The following is a 15612-nucleotide window of genomic DNA, read 5'->3' as shown; positions in this document are numbered from 1 at the left end:
TGAAGAAACACTAGTCCACACCCTGTGAGAGGTGTTTTTGAGACATCTGAACATTGGGATATTCATGTAAAGGTCTAGATTACCAGGTCCTCTTGTGAAATTTTGAGCAGTGGCCACACAGGGCTGGCATCCCCACGTGGCGACAACAGGCTGGAGCCGAGGAGCGGCTGCCCTAGGAGGGACCTGTGTTCCCCAGCTGCCCCCACAGGCATTTCGGCTTGGAGTCCTCCAGCCAGGTTCCTGAGGGTCCATATAGATGGCTAGCTGCAGACCCCGAGCGAAGCTTTTTGCTCAGGTTATCTGGGATGTTCTGCAGCATTCAGACTCCAGCCTCTGGCGGTCGGACCCCTCAGTCTCTCTCCATAGGAGAGAGCAGGAATCAACCTCGCCACCTAAGCTCACTCGCTGTGCACTGGGATTGGAAGGGGGGAACGCGGGAGCCAGTACTCAGAGCCCGGAGGAAAGACCATTGTCACCGATCGCTGTACGACACAGCCAGGGGCCAAATACGGAAATGAAAGCATCTGAAGTCCACGTGGACGGTCAAGGAGAACAACAGAATGTGTCTCTCGTTACTCATTCAGATCGTTTATTAAGAGCGAAAGTCGGGCCGTCCCATCTGTGTGATATTGCAACATGAAAAGTCACATACATACTAAGGAGACCCCACAGAATTGAGAGCCTTTCAACAGTACAGAGCCATAGATTACAAAATTAAAATACAAATGATCCTCCGAATTTGGCAGGAAACAAGTACAATATGAGGAGGCCTGGAATGGAAGGGCACTTGCTTTTTGATAAGGCAGTTACAAAATGGAACACAAACCCACACGGCGAAAACATTCCGATGGGCATCACGGACAGCAGACACGTACAGAAGGGGTCCCGCACAGCCCTCCGTCCCGGGCGACGAGGTGCTCGTGGAGTGAGAGCAACCAAAGGCTTCGTGGTTTAGGACACAAGCTAGATGAAATAACAGCGTGTAGACATTTCTACCTTAAGAAGAGGTCCCACCGGGCCCCAGACTAGACTCCACCTCAAAACGTCAGATCAACTTTACCCTTCCTCACCTTGAACTTGGAAACAGTCTGTAATAAAATGAAGGGAATAAAAAGGCACCCCAAAGCACCATGCTTCCCGGACCATGACCTCGAGTTCACCTGTCCTTCGGTTCAACTGTCAAGCCCAGTATGGGGACTGGGAGGCCGCGAATCACGGGGCCTCAGAGTGGTGTCTGTCGGACTCAGGGCCAACCGAATGACACAAGCCCAAAGGACCACCTGAAAGGCAGAAGTCTGACCAACAGATCTCAGAGCAAGCCCATTTCGTGAGAATTTCGATTCTAGGACAACACTACACCTCCCGCCAGGACTTCTGAACTCTGGTCTTAAATCATCAGCTAGTTCTCTTCTCCCCTCACGTTCATTTGGCAAAACTCAACTGCTTTCCTGATCGTGTCACACAGCCTTGAGTCCAGCAGGTTGGTTCATAGCCCCTGGGAGCCAGGCTGGCCTTGGGGACCTCTCTGCTCAGTGGCAAGGTCTCAAATATCTGAAGGCACCTTACTCTGGACAGGACTCGAGTCATGTGCAAGTCAGAGTGAGAAGAGCTCTGGACAGGTCAGGAGGACAGGAGGTTAGTCCAGACAGTGCCCTGCGACTCAGACAGGTCATTCTCAATGTCAGTTTCCTGTCTTCAAAATGAATGATGGGGCAAGAGTAACCTTACAAGACTTTCCAGCTTGAAAATATGGCACTTCTTAGACACAGAGACATGTGATGCGCCCCTCCCCCAAGGTCCTAAGCTTTGTTTTCTCCATAAAAACAATGTGTGAAGTACGTGCAGAAATCTTAAGGTACAAGCTCTCAGCAGTCATGGAGCCCTTAAACTCCACACAGAGCAATATTTTACAATCTCCTAGCTAAAACTTTTCCTAAGTGACGTGAGCATCAGTTTTTGTGGGGCAAGCACAGAACTAGGGCCCCATCCCTTCTTAGGTTATTTTTTTAATCAGGCTGATAGCATCCCCTCCTCCCTGACCCCCTCCATCAGCTTCCGCAAGAACACGGGAGGCGAACTAGGCTGATGGGGTTTCCACATCCTTCAACAAGGAACTAAGTGGACCCATGCTAAAGGGGAAAGACAGCCAGGACACCAAAATATCTATCTGCTAGCTGCTCCTTTCAAAAAGACAACTGCCGTGCCCTGGGACAGTGCCAGCAATGAGGGTCCTTGGCCAAGATGAACAACTTGTTCCACACGGCCCCTGCTGGGCAGAGACTAAGATGGAAATGACAGAGAACACAGAAAAGCCAGAGGTTTATAGAGATGGAGCAGGCTTCCCCAGGAGGTAGTGAGTTCCCTGACCTCAAAGGTGTTTAAGCCCAGACTGCTCAAACCCTTGGTGGGACAGTTGTAGGCAGAATGTCAGCACCTGTGGGGAGACTGGACTGATGACTTAAAGACCCTTTCCCAACTTTTGGATCTCACCATTCTAACAACCGAGAGCCTTCAGGTGACTTCCATGAAGCAACTTCTCTGGGATCCATGGTCTGGATAGCCTATTTCAACAGACAAGACCCCCCGAATAAGTACCCTCTCCTACTTTCTCCCTTCCACCAGGCAGTTGTCCTGCAGGATATTAACCAAAAAGTTCCCACAAAATAAGCAGCTGAAATGCCAAGGTTAGATGCAACGTTCCAGCTGCAAACAATTATTAATATCTGTTCTCTGGAAGCCTAGCAGTGAATATTTAGCTATGACAGGAACTTCTAACAACTTGGTGGCTCTAACACATAAGTGAAATTCCTTGTCATTTTACAATGCCAATCCTGAAGCCTTTGGTTTCAATCTTTCATGGGATTCGGCTATGAGCTTTTTCACGTGATGTTGCCAACCTAAGAGTTTGTTGAAATAAGAAGTTTGTCCATTTGTTTTTTTAAAACCCTAAATCGAAGCAACACGAGTGGCAGGATACTGGCATTTCCACGTGACAACCTTCAGGGTATATGAAAGAACCATACCAAGCCGGACCGAGGCAGGAACCGTACTCTTTAAGAAGACAAGGTCAGCTCTGGATTTCACATTCCAGTTTTGCCCAGGAGCACCAAGAGGAGAGAAGGCAATGTTGCAACATTATAGGTGGAGAGAAGCGCAAGAGTCCTTGGCAGGTGTATAAAAATGTAGGCAGCCAAGATGAACACTGCTTTCCCCAAACTCCACTGCTTTGGAGCCATTTCTAACAGGCAGAAGTCTCCTGCCCACAGATGAAGCCTTGGGAAACTGCAGAAGAGGCTAAGGCAAGTGGCTTAGTGGTTTGATGAAAGAACAGATTTCTGCATACAAGAAAATCGTAAGTTCATATAGCTTTGTCTTTTCTCTCATCTGACATGTTTTCAAAGGTTGAAAAGACACCCACAGCCTCCATTTTCCAAAAGCACCTCTCTTTTGAGGGAAGGTGGCAGGGTGGACTCAGGTGCACAGAGCATCTGGCTGAAGGTGAGCGTTTCCCCAGGCTTCACGCTGGAACAAAAATATTCTTACAGAGACACGGGAACAGATGGATCCCAACACCACAGCTTCTTGTACAGAAATGTACTGTTGTCTCCCTCAACTGGGAAATAGATTTGCTGTTAAAGAAATAGTGACATGACCTACACATCGGCGATTTTCACTTCAACATCAGAAAGATACATTTTCTCAGTAAGAGATGGACATTTCCAGAGAGCAGGTTACCAATGCCTTCACCTGTAGGCGCCATCTGCCCCCCAAACTGTGGCCTGATGAGAAAACACTCCCCTTGACAAAGGGGGCCTGGTGTTTGATGCCTTCAAGACTTTCTAACTCAGTCTCTCAGGAGAAAAACCTATATAAGCAACAGAACTTTGAGCCTTCTTGACGTCTGCACATCAACATCCTTCAGCTATAAGCAGTGAGACAGTCTCTACATACTGAATCTGAATGACTAAAAACACTCAGAGAGCACCTTGATGTGCCATCCACAGCTGGGTGTATTAAAATAAGATCGCCTCATAGTCTAGAATATGTTCTATGTACATTCATTTATACATATTTAAAAAGGCTGCAATCTGCTAGACATGCATTTTGAACACTGGTGAACGCTTTGCTGCAATGGAACACACTGCATTTTAGTGAGGGGGTGGCCAGTCCCCAATCCACAGACAGCATGGTCCTCTGCCCCACAGAACCCAGCCTTCAGACACTGCACCGCCCTGCTTAGCGGGGGTTGTGTTCGGACTTCTCTGTGCTGACGCTCAGAGTAAGCCATTTATGAGACATTAAAACTCTCTGCCGGGCTAGGCCATCCACGGCTCCTTTTAAATATAAGGCTTAAGAAAGCACTCACAATTAAAACTGAGTAAGAAAATGATACTTTTGACCACAATATGTGTCAAGATGGTCAGAAATTAGAATCCAAGTCCTTTTCTCTTTTCTTCCATCCCCTATTCACATCCTTTGTCCCCTAACACACTGATTAGAAACTTTTGCAAAAGCATACTTTTGGATATAAAGCTTTGTTTTCAAAGGAGACTTTGGCTCTGATATAGTAAGATACAGGAATCTGAGTTTTTGAACTTTAAAAAAAATCAGGTAATTATTCATACTTAAAAAAAATTGTTTTAGCAATCTCCGCCCCCCGCCCCCAGAGGGAGGCAAACTGCTCACAAAAATGAATATCAGACGGCACTGACCTTTGTTGCTCAAACCCATGATTTGCTGGTGACCCCAAGCCCAGGGAGTCACGGCCAGTCAGACTTTTTGTCCCAGAATTGGACTTCCGAGCAGGCATCACATGATCCTTGGCAGCTTTCTTGGTGGCTGTGAACTAAGGATTAGTATTTCTGAAAACACGAGCCCCAAATCACTAAATATCTCCATTTATCAAAGCATTTATGGCCTAGGAGGATGACTGAAGTCATACTTTATAATTTCACCCCAAAGAGTAAAGCACAGAGTGATGTACAAAGAGCTGCATCTCCTGCGAGGGCCCCTGCATCAGTGTTTCTGGAAGCTCCGCCAATATAGCTTGGTGCCTGCGACTGCCCTCAAATCCTCTTCTGATGAGAAACCTCCTGTTGGTGCATCAGGATTTCCTCCACATTCTAGAAGTTAAGTGGTGAGCCACAGAAATGGCAGAGCTCTCATTAACTAGAGGTGTGAAGCGGATGCTACCAGGCTGGCAGTCGGCCACCCATACTGACTGAGTGCTTACTGTGTGCCGGGCAGCGGCCAGTGAGGGGGACCACTGTCAAACCGATCTGCTGATCAACGACACAGCCGGCAACAAAGCGGGGCCCGACTGTGCCCACCAGACTGGGGTCTACTCGCGCTTCTCCGGTTAGCTGCACCCCACTGCTCTTCCAGGCCTACACCTCACACAAGGCAGCGTGGTCGTACAAGGTGAGTACCAGGATATTTTTTATCCCACATTTCCAGTAGAATTGACTTAATGCGTTGTTGAATGCTGCAATACATCATTTTTAAATCTCTCAGTGATCTTGTTTTTTCAGTCCGGTAGTTGCCTTAAAAGAAAGTCTTTGTATGCACATGCTGAACATGAGAATATAATCCTCCTGACCAAAAAGATTTACAGTATTCATCATTCAAACTTTTTTATTTACAATAAAATTGAACAGTCTTTACGGGCTTACACGTAGCAGATTTCACCTGTGCGTTCAGCATTATACTTCATTCCTTGATGTACTTGATTCTCACTCAAGCTGTTTGCTGCCCTCCGATTTCTGGTCCAGTCGACTCTTGTTACTCTTCACCATGTAAATGAAGTAGGCGAGCGTCTCTTTTTCATTCACAGGTATGTTCCTGAAGTGTCGGCTGACAGTCTGCGTGGGGGAAAACACCAGAGTCCGTTAAAGCATCGTATACATCAGGGCCACAAATTCTGAACTGTGCAAAAGAAGGAGCAGGGGTTAGCTTCCAGAGCTAGGGAGGGGGTTATGATCCCTGCAGAACTCAGTGCTGCAGAACTCAGACGCCCTTCTCTCCCAGCCGGCTGGGTGACTTGGTTTCAAGGCCTCCAAAAGCAGCACTTGAACCTACAACATTTCCAAGGTGCAGTTCTATTTCAGTGGCAGCTAACTGTCCATCATGGCATAATCTCAAGGGCACCCCCAAGGAGGAATAGGTGGGGACAGCTCTGCTTGGCTAGCTGCTACCATCACCAGCTCTCAGGCCCTGGCATCACCGGGCAGAAAAGCATCTTTTTAAAACTGTGTCAAATGAATAGCCAGTTGGACAGATGTTAAGTGTTTGACCCAAGAATTCATCTAAATAGTACATAGCTGCCTCTTGAAAAACACATCACATTTGAAAAAGAATTCGTCATTTACTGTGTACTCCTGACACAGGAGCTTTGTTTTACAAGTCCTGAGAATGCAGGTCTGCCCTTGCCCCACCTCAACCCATCCCTTTCAGCAGGGGAATGCTGCCAAATGGGCAATGTGACCTTAAAGTAGAAAAGAGTTGTACACTTCTATCTGTTTTATCTAGATGCTGGGGAAGGAAGTTTAAGAAAAAATGATGGATCAGCAAGAAACCCCTAAAGGAAAGACCAAAAACCAATGGGGCTGTCAACCTTTAAGGAAATCTCTGAATGGATTGAGGGGGCTAGGACAGATCAAAAGAGTCTGAGAACTAGCACTATAGAGTGGTGACCTCTGGATGGTAGCATTCTATTTTTCTTTTTTTCCATCTTCCACATTTTCAACAATAGGCAGAAAAGCACATTGAGAAAAGAGGGATGAGAGGAAACCTGCACAAATGCCAACAGGACAGAAGTATCAAGCCAGGCTGTCAGTAGGTTCAAATAAGGGCCAATAGAGCATTTCTCCCCCTCCGAATTGTACTAAGAGCTCAGGGTAAGAGAAAAATTTCTTGGGTTCTATTCATTATAATAAATACTTCCATTACCAACATCAGAGAAGAAATCAAAGGAAAAACTAAAGAAAAAGAATAGCTCCCACAGAATATGAGCAAAGGTTTTGGGGTGATTAATCTGACACACTGGATGTGCAGGAAGGACCATATTTATATGGAATCTTACAAAACAAGATTCAAACAAATGCACAAACAAAATCATACTCAGGACTTATAATCAGGAGTCTGGAGATTCAAGGCTCAGTTCTATTACTAATTTGCTGTGTGATTTTAAGCAAGTCTTTTCCTCTCTCGGTGCCATGGTTTCTTTTATAGAAAGAGGGCCTTTCCAGGTCTTAGAGCTGTGGGATTCTAGATTGTACGAGAGAGGGAACAGGAAGTTACTTGCAGAGCTAGGAAGTTACTTGCAAGGCATTATGATCAACAGACACACGTAGCAGCAGGGAGAACCAAGGTCACCATCAGAAGCACAACGCTGGCTTTCTCTTTTTGCAGTGCAATTTGTCTACCTACTTCTGCTAACTGGGCCTTATTGAAGCCTGGTCTGGTCTGCAATTTGTAGTGTCGTTTATAACGCCGTAGAGTGTTCACCTGCAGCTGGAACAGATCAACCTGGAGAGAAGAGGAGAAACACATTATCCATCACCTGACTAGCCACGGCTCACCGAGAGCACACTACGTGCCCAGCACTACACTAGGAGGGGTGGGGGGAGGGGGGAAGAGGACTACAGAGATGTCTTAGAAATGGTCCACTGAGGACTAATAACTGGCTGGGAGGACCAAAGAAAAAAAAAAAAAATCAAAAACCAAACAAAACAGTGGAAAAAGAGTTCTAGCTGGGGAGGGGTGGTCCCAGGAGGCTCACGGAGGCGGTGAAACTTATAGCTAAGGAGAGCAGGGCTTAGAGAGGCGGCGGGTAACAGGACTAGACTAGGGAATGAGAGAGAAGACCATGAGCGCAGAAAGCCAGGAGATGAAGAGACAGACTCGGGTGTCATAGGCAATCACGATGGGTTTAAAAGGTGAGACTGGAGGGTAACATGTCTTGAAAAGCAGAAGGAGCGACCATAGGTGGTAGGGGTGATGTTCAGGAAGACGGATCTAGTGGTGGTTTGTAGGGAAGATTGATGGGGGGTGCAGGCGACCGTGCTGTGGCAGTGATCGGAAATGAGACGCTCAAGTGGAGCTTTGGAAGCTGGTGATACCAGAGGGGGACCCCAAGTATGGGGAGCAAAGGTAAACCCAGACAGGCATCCTGGAGGAAGACAGGCTTGAGCTTGGTAGCAGACCAGATGGAGGGGCGTGAGATAGGACAGCGGGAGGTACTGCTGTTCCCAGAGTTCTTCCCTAGGCTCAGCCTTCAGGTGTCAGAACCCTGAACAACTCTCCAGAGAAAACTCGAAAGCTACTGTGGCGAATGTACAAATCAGCAGGTTAGGTTGGGGTCTCTGCAAATGACTGGATAACAGAGGGAAAGGACCCCCCCTTTTTTTCTAACACAGGAAGAGAGGAAAGCTGCACAGTCATTAAGTATTGAAGGCCCAGAAAGTTGGGCTGCTTTTACCTGCCTCTAAAAGAGATGTTCTTGCTTCAGGCAGGTGGAGAGCACTTAAAAACAAAATGAATGATCAATATGAGGGACCAAAGTCCTTCATTCTTTTCAAAACATTCCTCAAACCCCCTTTTTTTTTTTGTAAAAAGCACTGAAATTGAATACATCCATTTCTTTATGAAATAATAATACCAATGCTGAAGGCAATAGAAAAATATTGTAAACCAATGCTAGAAAAAGGGATACAGGGAGGGGCCGAGGGAAAGGACCATATTTTCAAAGGCTTTCTCCACATCTGCAGACAAAGGCCCGCCTACTCTTTCTATTCCTATGCAGTCATTTCCACTCTGAGTGCTAACAGGCGGTTGCCTTATGAAATATTCACGTGTCAAATAGTCAATGTACATTACAAACGGGTTTTCTTCTGCTGAGTCTGAAGTGAAAATAACTTAGAAAAAAATCCAATACTTTCTGTAGCCTTGCTCGGCAGGCACGAGCACCCTGAAGGTTCAAGAAGCCTAGGTCTCATCGTCCAGAGCAATGGGCTTCAGCAAGGGTTGGTTTTGCCCCCAGAGGACGTTCTCTAATGTCTGCAGGCACTCTTTGATGGTCACTACTTTGGTGACTGGCATCTAATGGGCAGAATCCAGGGATGCTGCTAAACATCCAATGATGCACAGGACAGCCTCCCACGACAAAGACTTCTCTGGCCCCGCATATCAACAGAGTCGGGGCTGAGAAACCCTGGGCCCTTATAACTGACTTTGGAATGGCTCCTGGGGAACCAGAGCTGGGGAACCAGGGACCAGAGCTGATATGAACTGACAATGTACACCTTCATTTTGCAGATCAGAAAACAGAGGGCCAGTAACTTCCCCCAAACCATACAAGCTCAGTCTCCAACTCTAAAGCCAAAAAGAGGTTTTAAAAAAACTTGACGTCATGGTTATATTCAAGAAGGTATCAGGGGCTTCCTGAGGAAAGGCAGTATGGCCTAGTGGAAAGGGCAGTGGCCCAGAGGCCCCGAACTCTGTGTGTGACCTCGGGTCTCTGTGCCTGTCTGTAGAACGAGGGGGCAGTGAGACCAGCTGATTTCTAAGTCTTCAGCTCTCAGATTCGGTATTACCATGATTCTATGATTCACTTTTCAGATAAACCACAGCAAAACAAAGAGGACTAAAATTATTTCTTAATCCAAAAAGCGGACCAGGCCAGAGATAAAGATCACATTAGAATCCATTCTTTCTCAGGCGGACCTCTTGGACTTTTACCTCAGGAATGTCAGTATCGTGCTCAGGAGAATCTCCGCCATCATCACTTGTCTTCCTCTTCCTTTTGTTTCGTACGCTCTGGATGAAATTTTTGTGGAAGTCGCAGATATACAGGTGTCTTACCTGATGGGAAGCAAATTACAGTGAGACTCGCCAATTCCATGGGAACAGCCACAGGTATCTATCCAACTATGGGGCTTCTCCTCTTTGCAAGGCATTGAAGAGACAGAAGGAAGAACAACATAGAGGTCCTAATTTCCAGAAGTCTACTGTTGAGTTGTAGAACAAGAAGCCGACAAAGGGACACAAACACCACCATCACACTGGGCAACAGCTTACAAACTAAGTTCCCCCTGAAGGCTAGAGATAATAAATGGTAGGGGTTCAGCCAAGGGAGAGAGCCTGTGGCTGGGATAGTCAGTGTAGAGGTCCCTGACTAAACAGGAGGATTTATGGGTAGACAGGAAGCATTCCAGATGGGAAGACGAGCCAAGACTTAAGAATTTCAAATATGGGTGACCAAGAGATTCAGGGGTGGGGGCACGAGAACAGCTTAGACTTTCCTTCAGACTAGACAGTCCCCCAAGGTTTTTGAAGCAGAGGGTGATGTGACTTACAGGAGTTAGGAATTTACAAGGGGCTGGAAGGCACTGTCCCAGGAAGGAGGAAAGAAGGGACTGTGGTAATGGTGGACAGGACAACAGCTCCTACTGCAGGACGACATCTGAAAAACTTTATTCCTGCGGATCAGAACAATACTTCTTGCATCCCCACACATCTGGTCCACAAAGAGAAGTGGGAAGAGATGCAGAAAGTCTCTTTCTCCCAGAAACCACACGAAAGCACCTGGATGCTACTGCCGACTTCCTAGCGCGAGCTGGGGGCGTAACAGCTGAGAGGTAAACGTGTTTTTATTCAAGAACGTGAGTACCAGGGGCGTCTGGGGAGCCACTCAAAACCCTAACAGAAACAAGGTGCCTGTGTCAATGACCTGGGGGTCTTGACACTGGAACAGATGGACACAAACGTTCCTGAGAGACTTCTGAATTTGAATGTATTCCTTAAATTCTTAAAGACAAAAGTAAGCTGATAGGAACCAGCATCAATTAATTCAGACCTTTGCATGGAGAAAATAATGAAAACTGCTTTTTAGTCCGAGGAAGCAGCACTTTCACAGGGTTGGATTGGTGAGTCCGGAGCACTTTTCAGTTTATACTGCGGCCGTGTCTTGCAGACGGCAGGCATTCTCTAAGCGCACCTGTACCAGCGCACGCGGTCCCTCCTGAGAGCAGCCTCGGCCAGCAAAAGCCACCGTTTACATATGGTCACATATTCGAGAAGCCTTGCCGGCATCCACTCTGCCAAAGGACTTTCGGACACAGCCTGTGTCACCGTCCCAACGAATCCCTCCTAGCTGATGTACAGTCCACCGGACATGCTGTTACTGGGGAAGAAAGCATACTATCCCTCCCCGATGGGAAGCTGGCCCTCCCGTTAGCTAGTTCCACATGCAAACTCTGAGATGAAGCAGCTCCTCAAATTCATAGAGGGACACACTTGGTAGGAGAACAGGCAGAAGAGGTGATGTCCTGAAGCTGTGGCTGGGAGGTTTCAGGTCAGGACACTAGAATAATGGAATTCTGGATGGAAGAGAACTTAGCAATCACCAGTGTAACCCCACTGGCCCCAATCTCATTTTCTACGGAGATAAACGGAAGCCACACAGATGGGGTTATGATCTGGTCAGGGTCACCCAGGCCTTCTGACCCCCTGTGCATGTCCTTTCCTACCCCAGCATTTTCTTTATACTATTTTCAACTTCCACTTTTCTCCAGAATAAAGCAGAAATATGTCAATTGGAGGAATGTTTGAAAGCATGTTATATATTAATAACTCATAGGGCACGGCCAATGTCTACATGAAATGAGTTTAAGCTGCCTGAGTTGGATTTCTGGTGCTATTATTTAAAAAGGTTCTCTGCTAGGCCCTTTTACAAGATAAATAGTCATTATTTCTCCTTAACCATTTTCAAGTATGTACTGGTTTTCAGAAATTTCAGAGCTCGGTGGCCTTTGGGGGTAGAGGTGGAGGAAGAAGGATGGTAGCAAAGGTTCCAGGGTTTTTCTTTTCTGTTTTAACTTTCTGCAACGGCTACAAATTCCTGTAACACAGCAGTTACTTAGAATTGAATTCCTGCCCAAGCCTGTGAGAATGAGGTAGAATCCCGTTCAGAAATAATGATTCTGCGCCACCACCTTGAAACATATTGAGAGTGATCCTCCCGTGAGACACTACTCCTCCAGAAGCACTACGTCTGGGGAACTCCAGGGCCAGGCTCACGCTGCCTCTCTTGTAGACAGTGTGTGTGAAAGCACCAACACAGCTCAACACAGGTTCCCCAGCGGGGTCACCGGGTAAATGGTGCCCCAGTGGCAGCAACACAATTGTTCACATGTCATGGCATCCAAGGCTTTAACAGAACTGGAAATTCCTTCCCTCCTTCCTTTTTTTTTTTTTAAAGACAGGAAAATATTATAAGCTGCTCAAGTAAAGGCTCCCAACCACCTACACAAAAGGTAGGCAGTGTTTCCAAGAGGATGAATTCACTGCTGTGTTAGAATTAGGCATTTCACTTCAACACGTGTCCTAAACTGGACCTTAGTGTCTAGCCAATTGTTTGCTCTCTGATGAATTCCTTTCATTCATTCATTGATAGAGATTTGTAGTAAGAAAGCCATTAACTCACCCCCAGCCATTTTAAAAAACAGCATCTTTCAAGAGTGGCAAAGGTACTGCAATTGTTAACGTAAATAAATAAATAAATAAATTGGGGGTGAGAGGGAAGAGCCTGGAAGAGGCGGGAAGATTTTTTATTTATTAGTACTTCATCAAGGCTTACGCATGGGGCTTGGAAGTAAGTCAGATAATGGGTTTAAGAAATTAACCAGCCTCTTAGTCACTGTGTGACTTTGGCTCTGTCACTTCTTATCTCTGGGCCTCAGTTTCAACTGTAAGATCCGAAGTAGAAAAGTGCGTGTCCTTTCAGTTTAACAAGCAATCTCTAATTTCCCCCAACAGTGGAATTTTGGTTCTAAAATAGAATGGATGTTAACCACCTGAGCTTTTAGCAGGTCTACCTGAATATTAAATACCCCCTTAACTCATTTCCAATTCCTAATCACAAGGCAGCCACTTAAGGCTTGCAGCAACAGATGTCAAACTAAAAAGTTCTTAATTGGTTGACAATAGGCACATCTTTAGAATTGTTAACTAGAAGTGGTGAAATCATACAGGAAAAGTTTTACTATAATTAGGCACAAAACACAGGGCTATTCTATTCAAATTTAAAGCCCCCTCCCTAACGCCCTTCTACAGAAGCTACCCCTAAGAAAATTGATTTTCTTCCTCCCCGTCACCTGGGCTGCAAAGAGCCTCTTCCCGAGACCTGGCCTTGGCCTTATTTCTGCCACATCCTTCAAAATCCCACTTCCCCACAGCTGCATGCGAAGCAGCGAGCTCGGTGACCCTCTGCAGAAGCCGAAGCCGCGGCAGGGGTGGTGGGGGGTGGGTGGGAGTGGGAAGTAACTGCCACCTTTCCTTTTCTGAAGGAATAACAGGGTTCCGAGAAGGAGAGAGAAGTTGAAGAAGAGCCGGGTCCCTTCATCACCCTCTCCCCAACACTTGCTCCTTCGTGGGCCAACAGAATCAACCCAGGTCTCCGGGCCCCAATATCTAAACCAATACAACAAGCCCTAAACTGTTGTCAAATCTTCCCAGGCAGGAAAGGTCCTCGGTAGACCCCCTCCCCCCGCCCCCAACCTCCCGGATTTGGGCAGAATCCCAGTCCGAGCCTGTCTGCGCTGAAGCGGCCTTTGAAATCCCGAGTGCAACTCCCCAGTTTGCAGATAAAGGGCGGCGAGGCCCAGGGCGGGGAGGGCCCCGGGGTCCGGCCCGCAGCCGGGGACAGCGGCCGGAGGGCGGCGGCGCGCGGGGACCCAAACGGGGGCAGGGGAAGGGGAAGGGGCAGGGGCGGGGGCGGACTCACGCTCTTGTCGATGTCCAGCTTGAGTTTCTTCTGCGAGATGCTCTTCTGGACCCTCTTGCTGAAGGAGGCGTTGCCCGCGGGCCGGACGCAGCGCTCGCCGTCCTCGATGAGGCAGCAGCTCTGGCCGTAGCCCGGGGCGGCGGCGGGGGCGGCAGGGGGCCCTTCGCGGCTGTCCTCCTCCGTGCTAAAGCCGTTCATCTCCCCGCCCCGGGCCGGCCCCTCTGCGGGAGGATCCCCTGTAGGCCACTCCGCGGCCGCGCGCCCCGCGGGGCAGGTCGCCGAGGCCCCCGCACCCGAGGGTCCCGGAGTCCGTCCCCAGACCAGGCGCTGCCCTGCCCCGCGCCCGGGAGGCCCGGCTCCGCTCCGCCGCGCTCCGGCTCCTTCGGCCCCCGGCCCCGCGCCTCTGGAAAGCCCCTTCCTCCCCGCTCGAGGCCCCGGGGTCGGCTCCCGCGGCTCGCAGGGCCCCACCGGGGGTCACCCGGAGGCGCCTTCTGCCGGGGGCCCAGAACCGTTACCCTTCGGCGGGGGCGTCCGGGAGGGCGTCCCAGGAAGCAGCCGCTCCCCGGGGACTCCGGGCCCGGCTTGCCAGGGGGTTTCGAGGGCCCCCGCCGGCTCCCGCCTTCTTTCGGCTGCGGGGCAAACTCGCCGCCGGGCAGCTCTCCCGGGGTGGCGCGGCCTCCCCGCGCGGGGCCCGGCCTCGAACCCGCGGCGCCCGGGCCCGGGGGCGCGTCCGGCTCGCCCCACCCCTGCAGCCGCTCGGCTGCGCCCCGAGTCCCGCGGCAGCCCCTGGGCCGCCCGGCCGCCGCCCGCCCAACGCTCCGCACCACAACAGTTCGCTCCCCCGCCCTCCGCGGGACAGCGGAAGTCCCGCCTCCGCACGGCCATTGGCCGCGTTCGCTCTCTGGGCGGGGCCTCTGCCGCCGCTGGCGTGCCCCATTGGGCGCCTCCGCCGCCAGTCCCTGGCGCCTGGCTACTTCCTGGACTCTGCTGGGATGGGTTCAAAGTAGAGAAAGTGGAAGAGGGAAGAGTTACCCGGTTGCGGGCGGGGAACGGGGCCGCGCACTCTTCAGGCCGGGGGAGGGTTGGTGAGCAGGGGCCTGGCTGGACCGATGGCCAGACTCCGGGAACAGAGGAGCCCATTCGGGGGCGTACAGAAGTACAGACGTGGGCGGGGGTGCGGAGGGACAAACATAGGGAGGGGCATTTGAGGGGGGACCTTTCGGGGATAGAGGTTCTGTCACAAGAAGGACAGACAGGATAAAACCGAAGAACCAGGGCCAGAGGACCCGCAGACCGGTGGGAGGTAGGGTGGTTGAAATAGGACAGAAAGCCAGACATGGCGGGAAAGACTGAGGGATAACCCGGTACAGATACGTGGAAAGACGTGCAGAGGAGATGATGAGGGTCTGATGGCGGGTATTGCAAGGTAGTCGGATGCTTGAGGGTGGCGGAGACCTCAGACTGTGGAGACTGGGACTGGCTTGGTCCGCGCGGAAAGAGAAGGAGAGGAAGGAAGAAGACCCCTGGGGGCTTGGGTGACCCCTCGGCTGGGAAGAATCGGAAGTCAGTATAAGGTCTGGAGGGTGGACTCGGTGAACCGCGGGGAAGAGGAGAGGCTGCGGAGGACGCGGAGAAAAGGTTGGGGGTGGAGGATCAAGGGCCAAACTCGGCATGGGGAAGGGCTTGCCGTGTCTTGAGCCCTCCCTGGAGCTCTGTAAGCTGTAGCTTCTGTTGCTTTAAGCCTCCCGGTCTATCTGCGAGGTGACCGTGTCCTACCAACTCCCTGAGCTTGGGGTTCGGCGCCACGGCATCATACACACACATCTAGA

At 49.7% G+C, this 15612-nt stretch overlaps 1 protein-coding gene across 1 annotated transcript; it reads right to left on the bottom strand.

Moving 5' to 3' along the window:
- Nucleotides 1-565: 565 nt before the first annotated feature.
- On the bottom strand, nucleotides 566-14458 carry SAP30L (SAP30 like). Its single transcript, XM_032403577.1, has 4 exons — nucleotides 13784-14458; nucleotides 9739-9861; nucleotides 7429-7527; nucleotides 566-5861 (listed from the first exon to the last, which is right to left on the bottom strand). The coding sequence occupies exons 1-4, from the start codon at nucleotides 13979-13981 to the stop codon at nucleotides 5733-5735; spliced, it is 549 nt and encodes a 182-aa protein (XP_032259468.1). The 5' UTR covers nucleotides 13982-14458; the 3' UTR covers nucleotides 566-5732.
- Between the last annotated feature and the right edge of the window lie 1154 nt (nucleotides 14459-15612).

This window comes from Phoca vitulina, unplaced genomic scaffold (genome assembly GCF_004348235.1).
Source record: "Phoca vitulina isolate PV1807 unplaced genomic scaffold, GSC_HSeal_1.0 scaffold6, whole genome shotgun sequence".
NCBI lineage: Eukaryota > Metazoa > Chordata > Mammalia > Carnivora > Phocidae > Phoca > Phoca vitulina.
This window is presented reverse-complemented; position numbering and strand designations above follow the sequence as displayed.

Coding starts and splice junctions, on each gene's coding strand:
- SAP30L (XM_032403577.1), bottom strand. CDS start 13,981: ATGAACGGCTTTAGCACGGAGGAGGACAGCCGCGAAGGGCCCCCTGCC. Junction 9,862..13,783: donor AGCTGGACATCGACAAGAGC/GTGAGTCCGCCC, acceptor GCTTCCCATCAG/GTAAGACACCTGTATATCTG. Junction 5,862..7,428: donor ATAAGGCCCAGTTAGCAGAA/GTAGGTAGACAA, acceptor TCCCCCACGCAG/ACTGTCAGCCGACACTTCAG.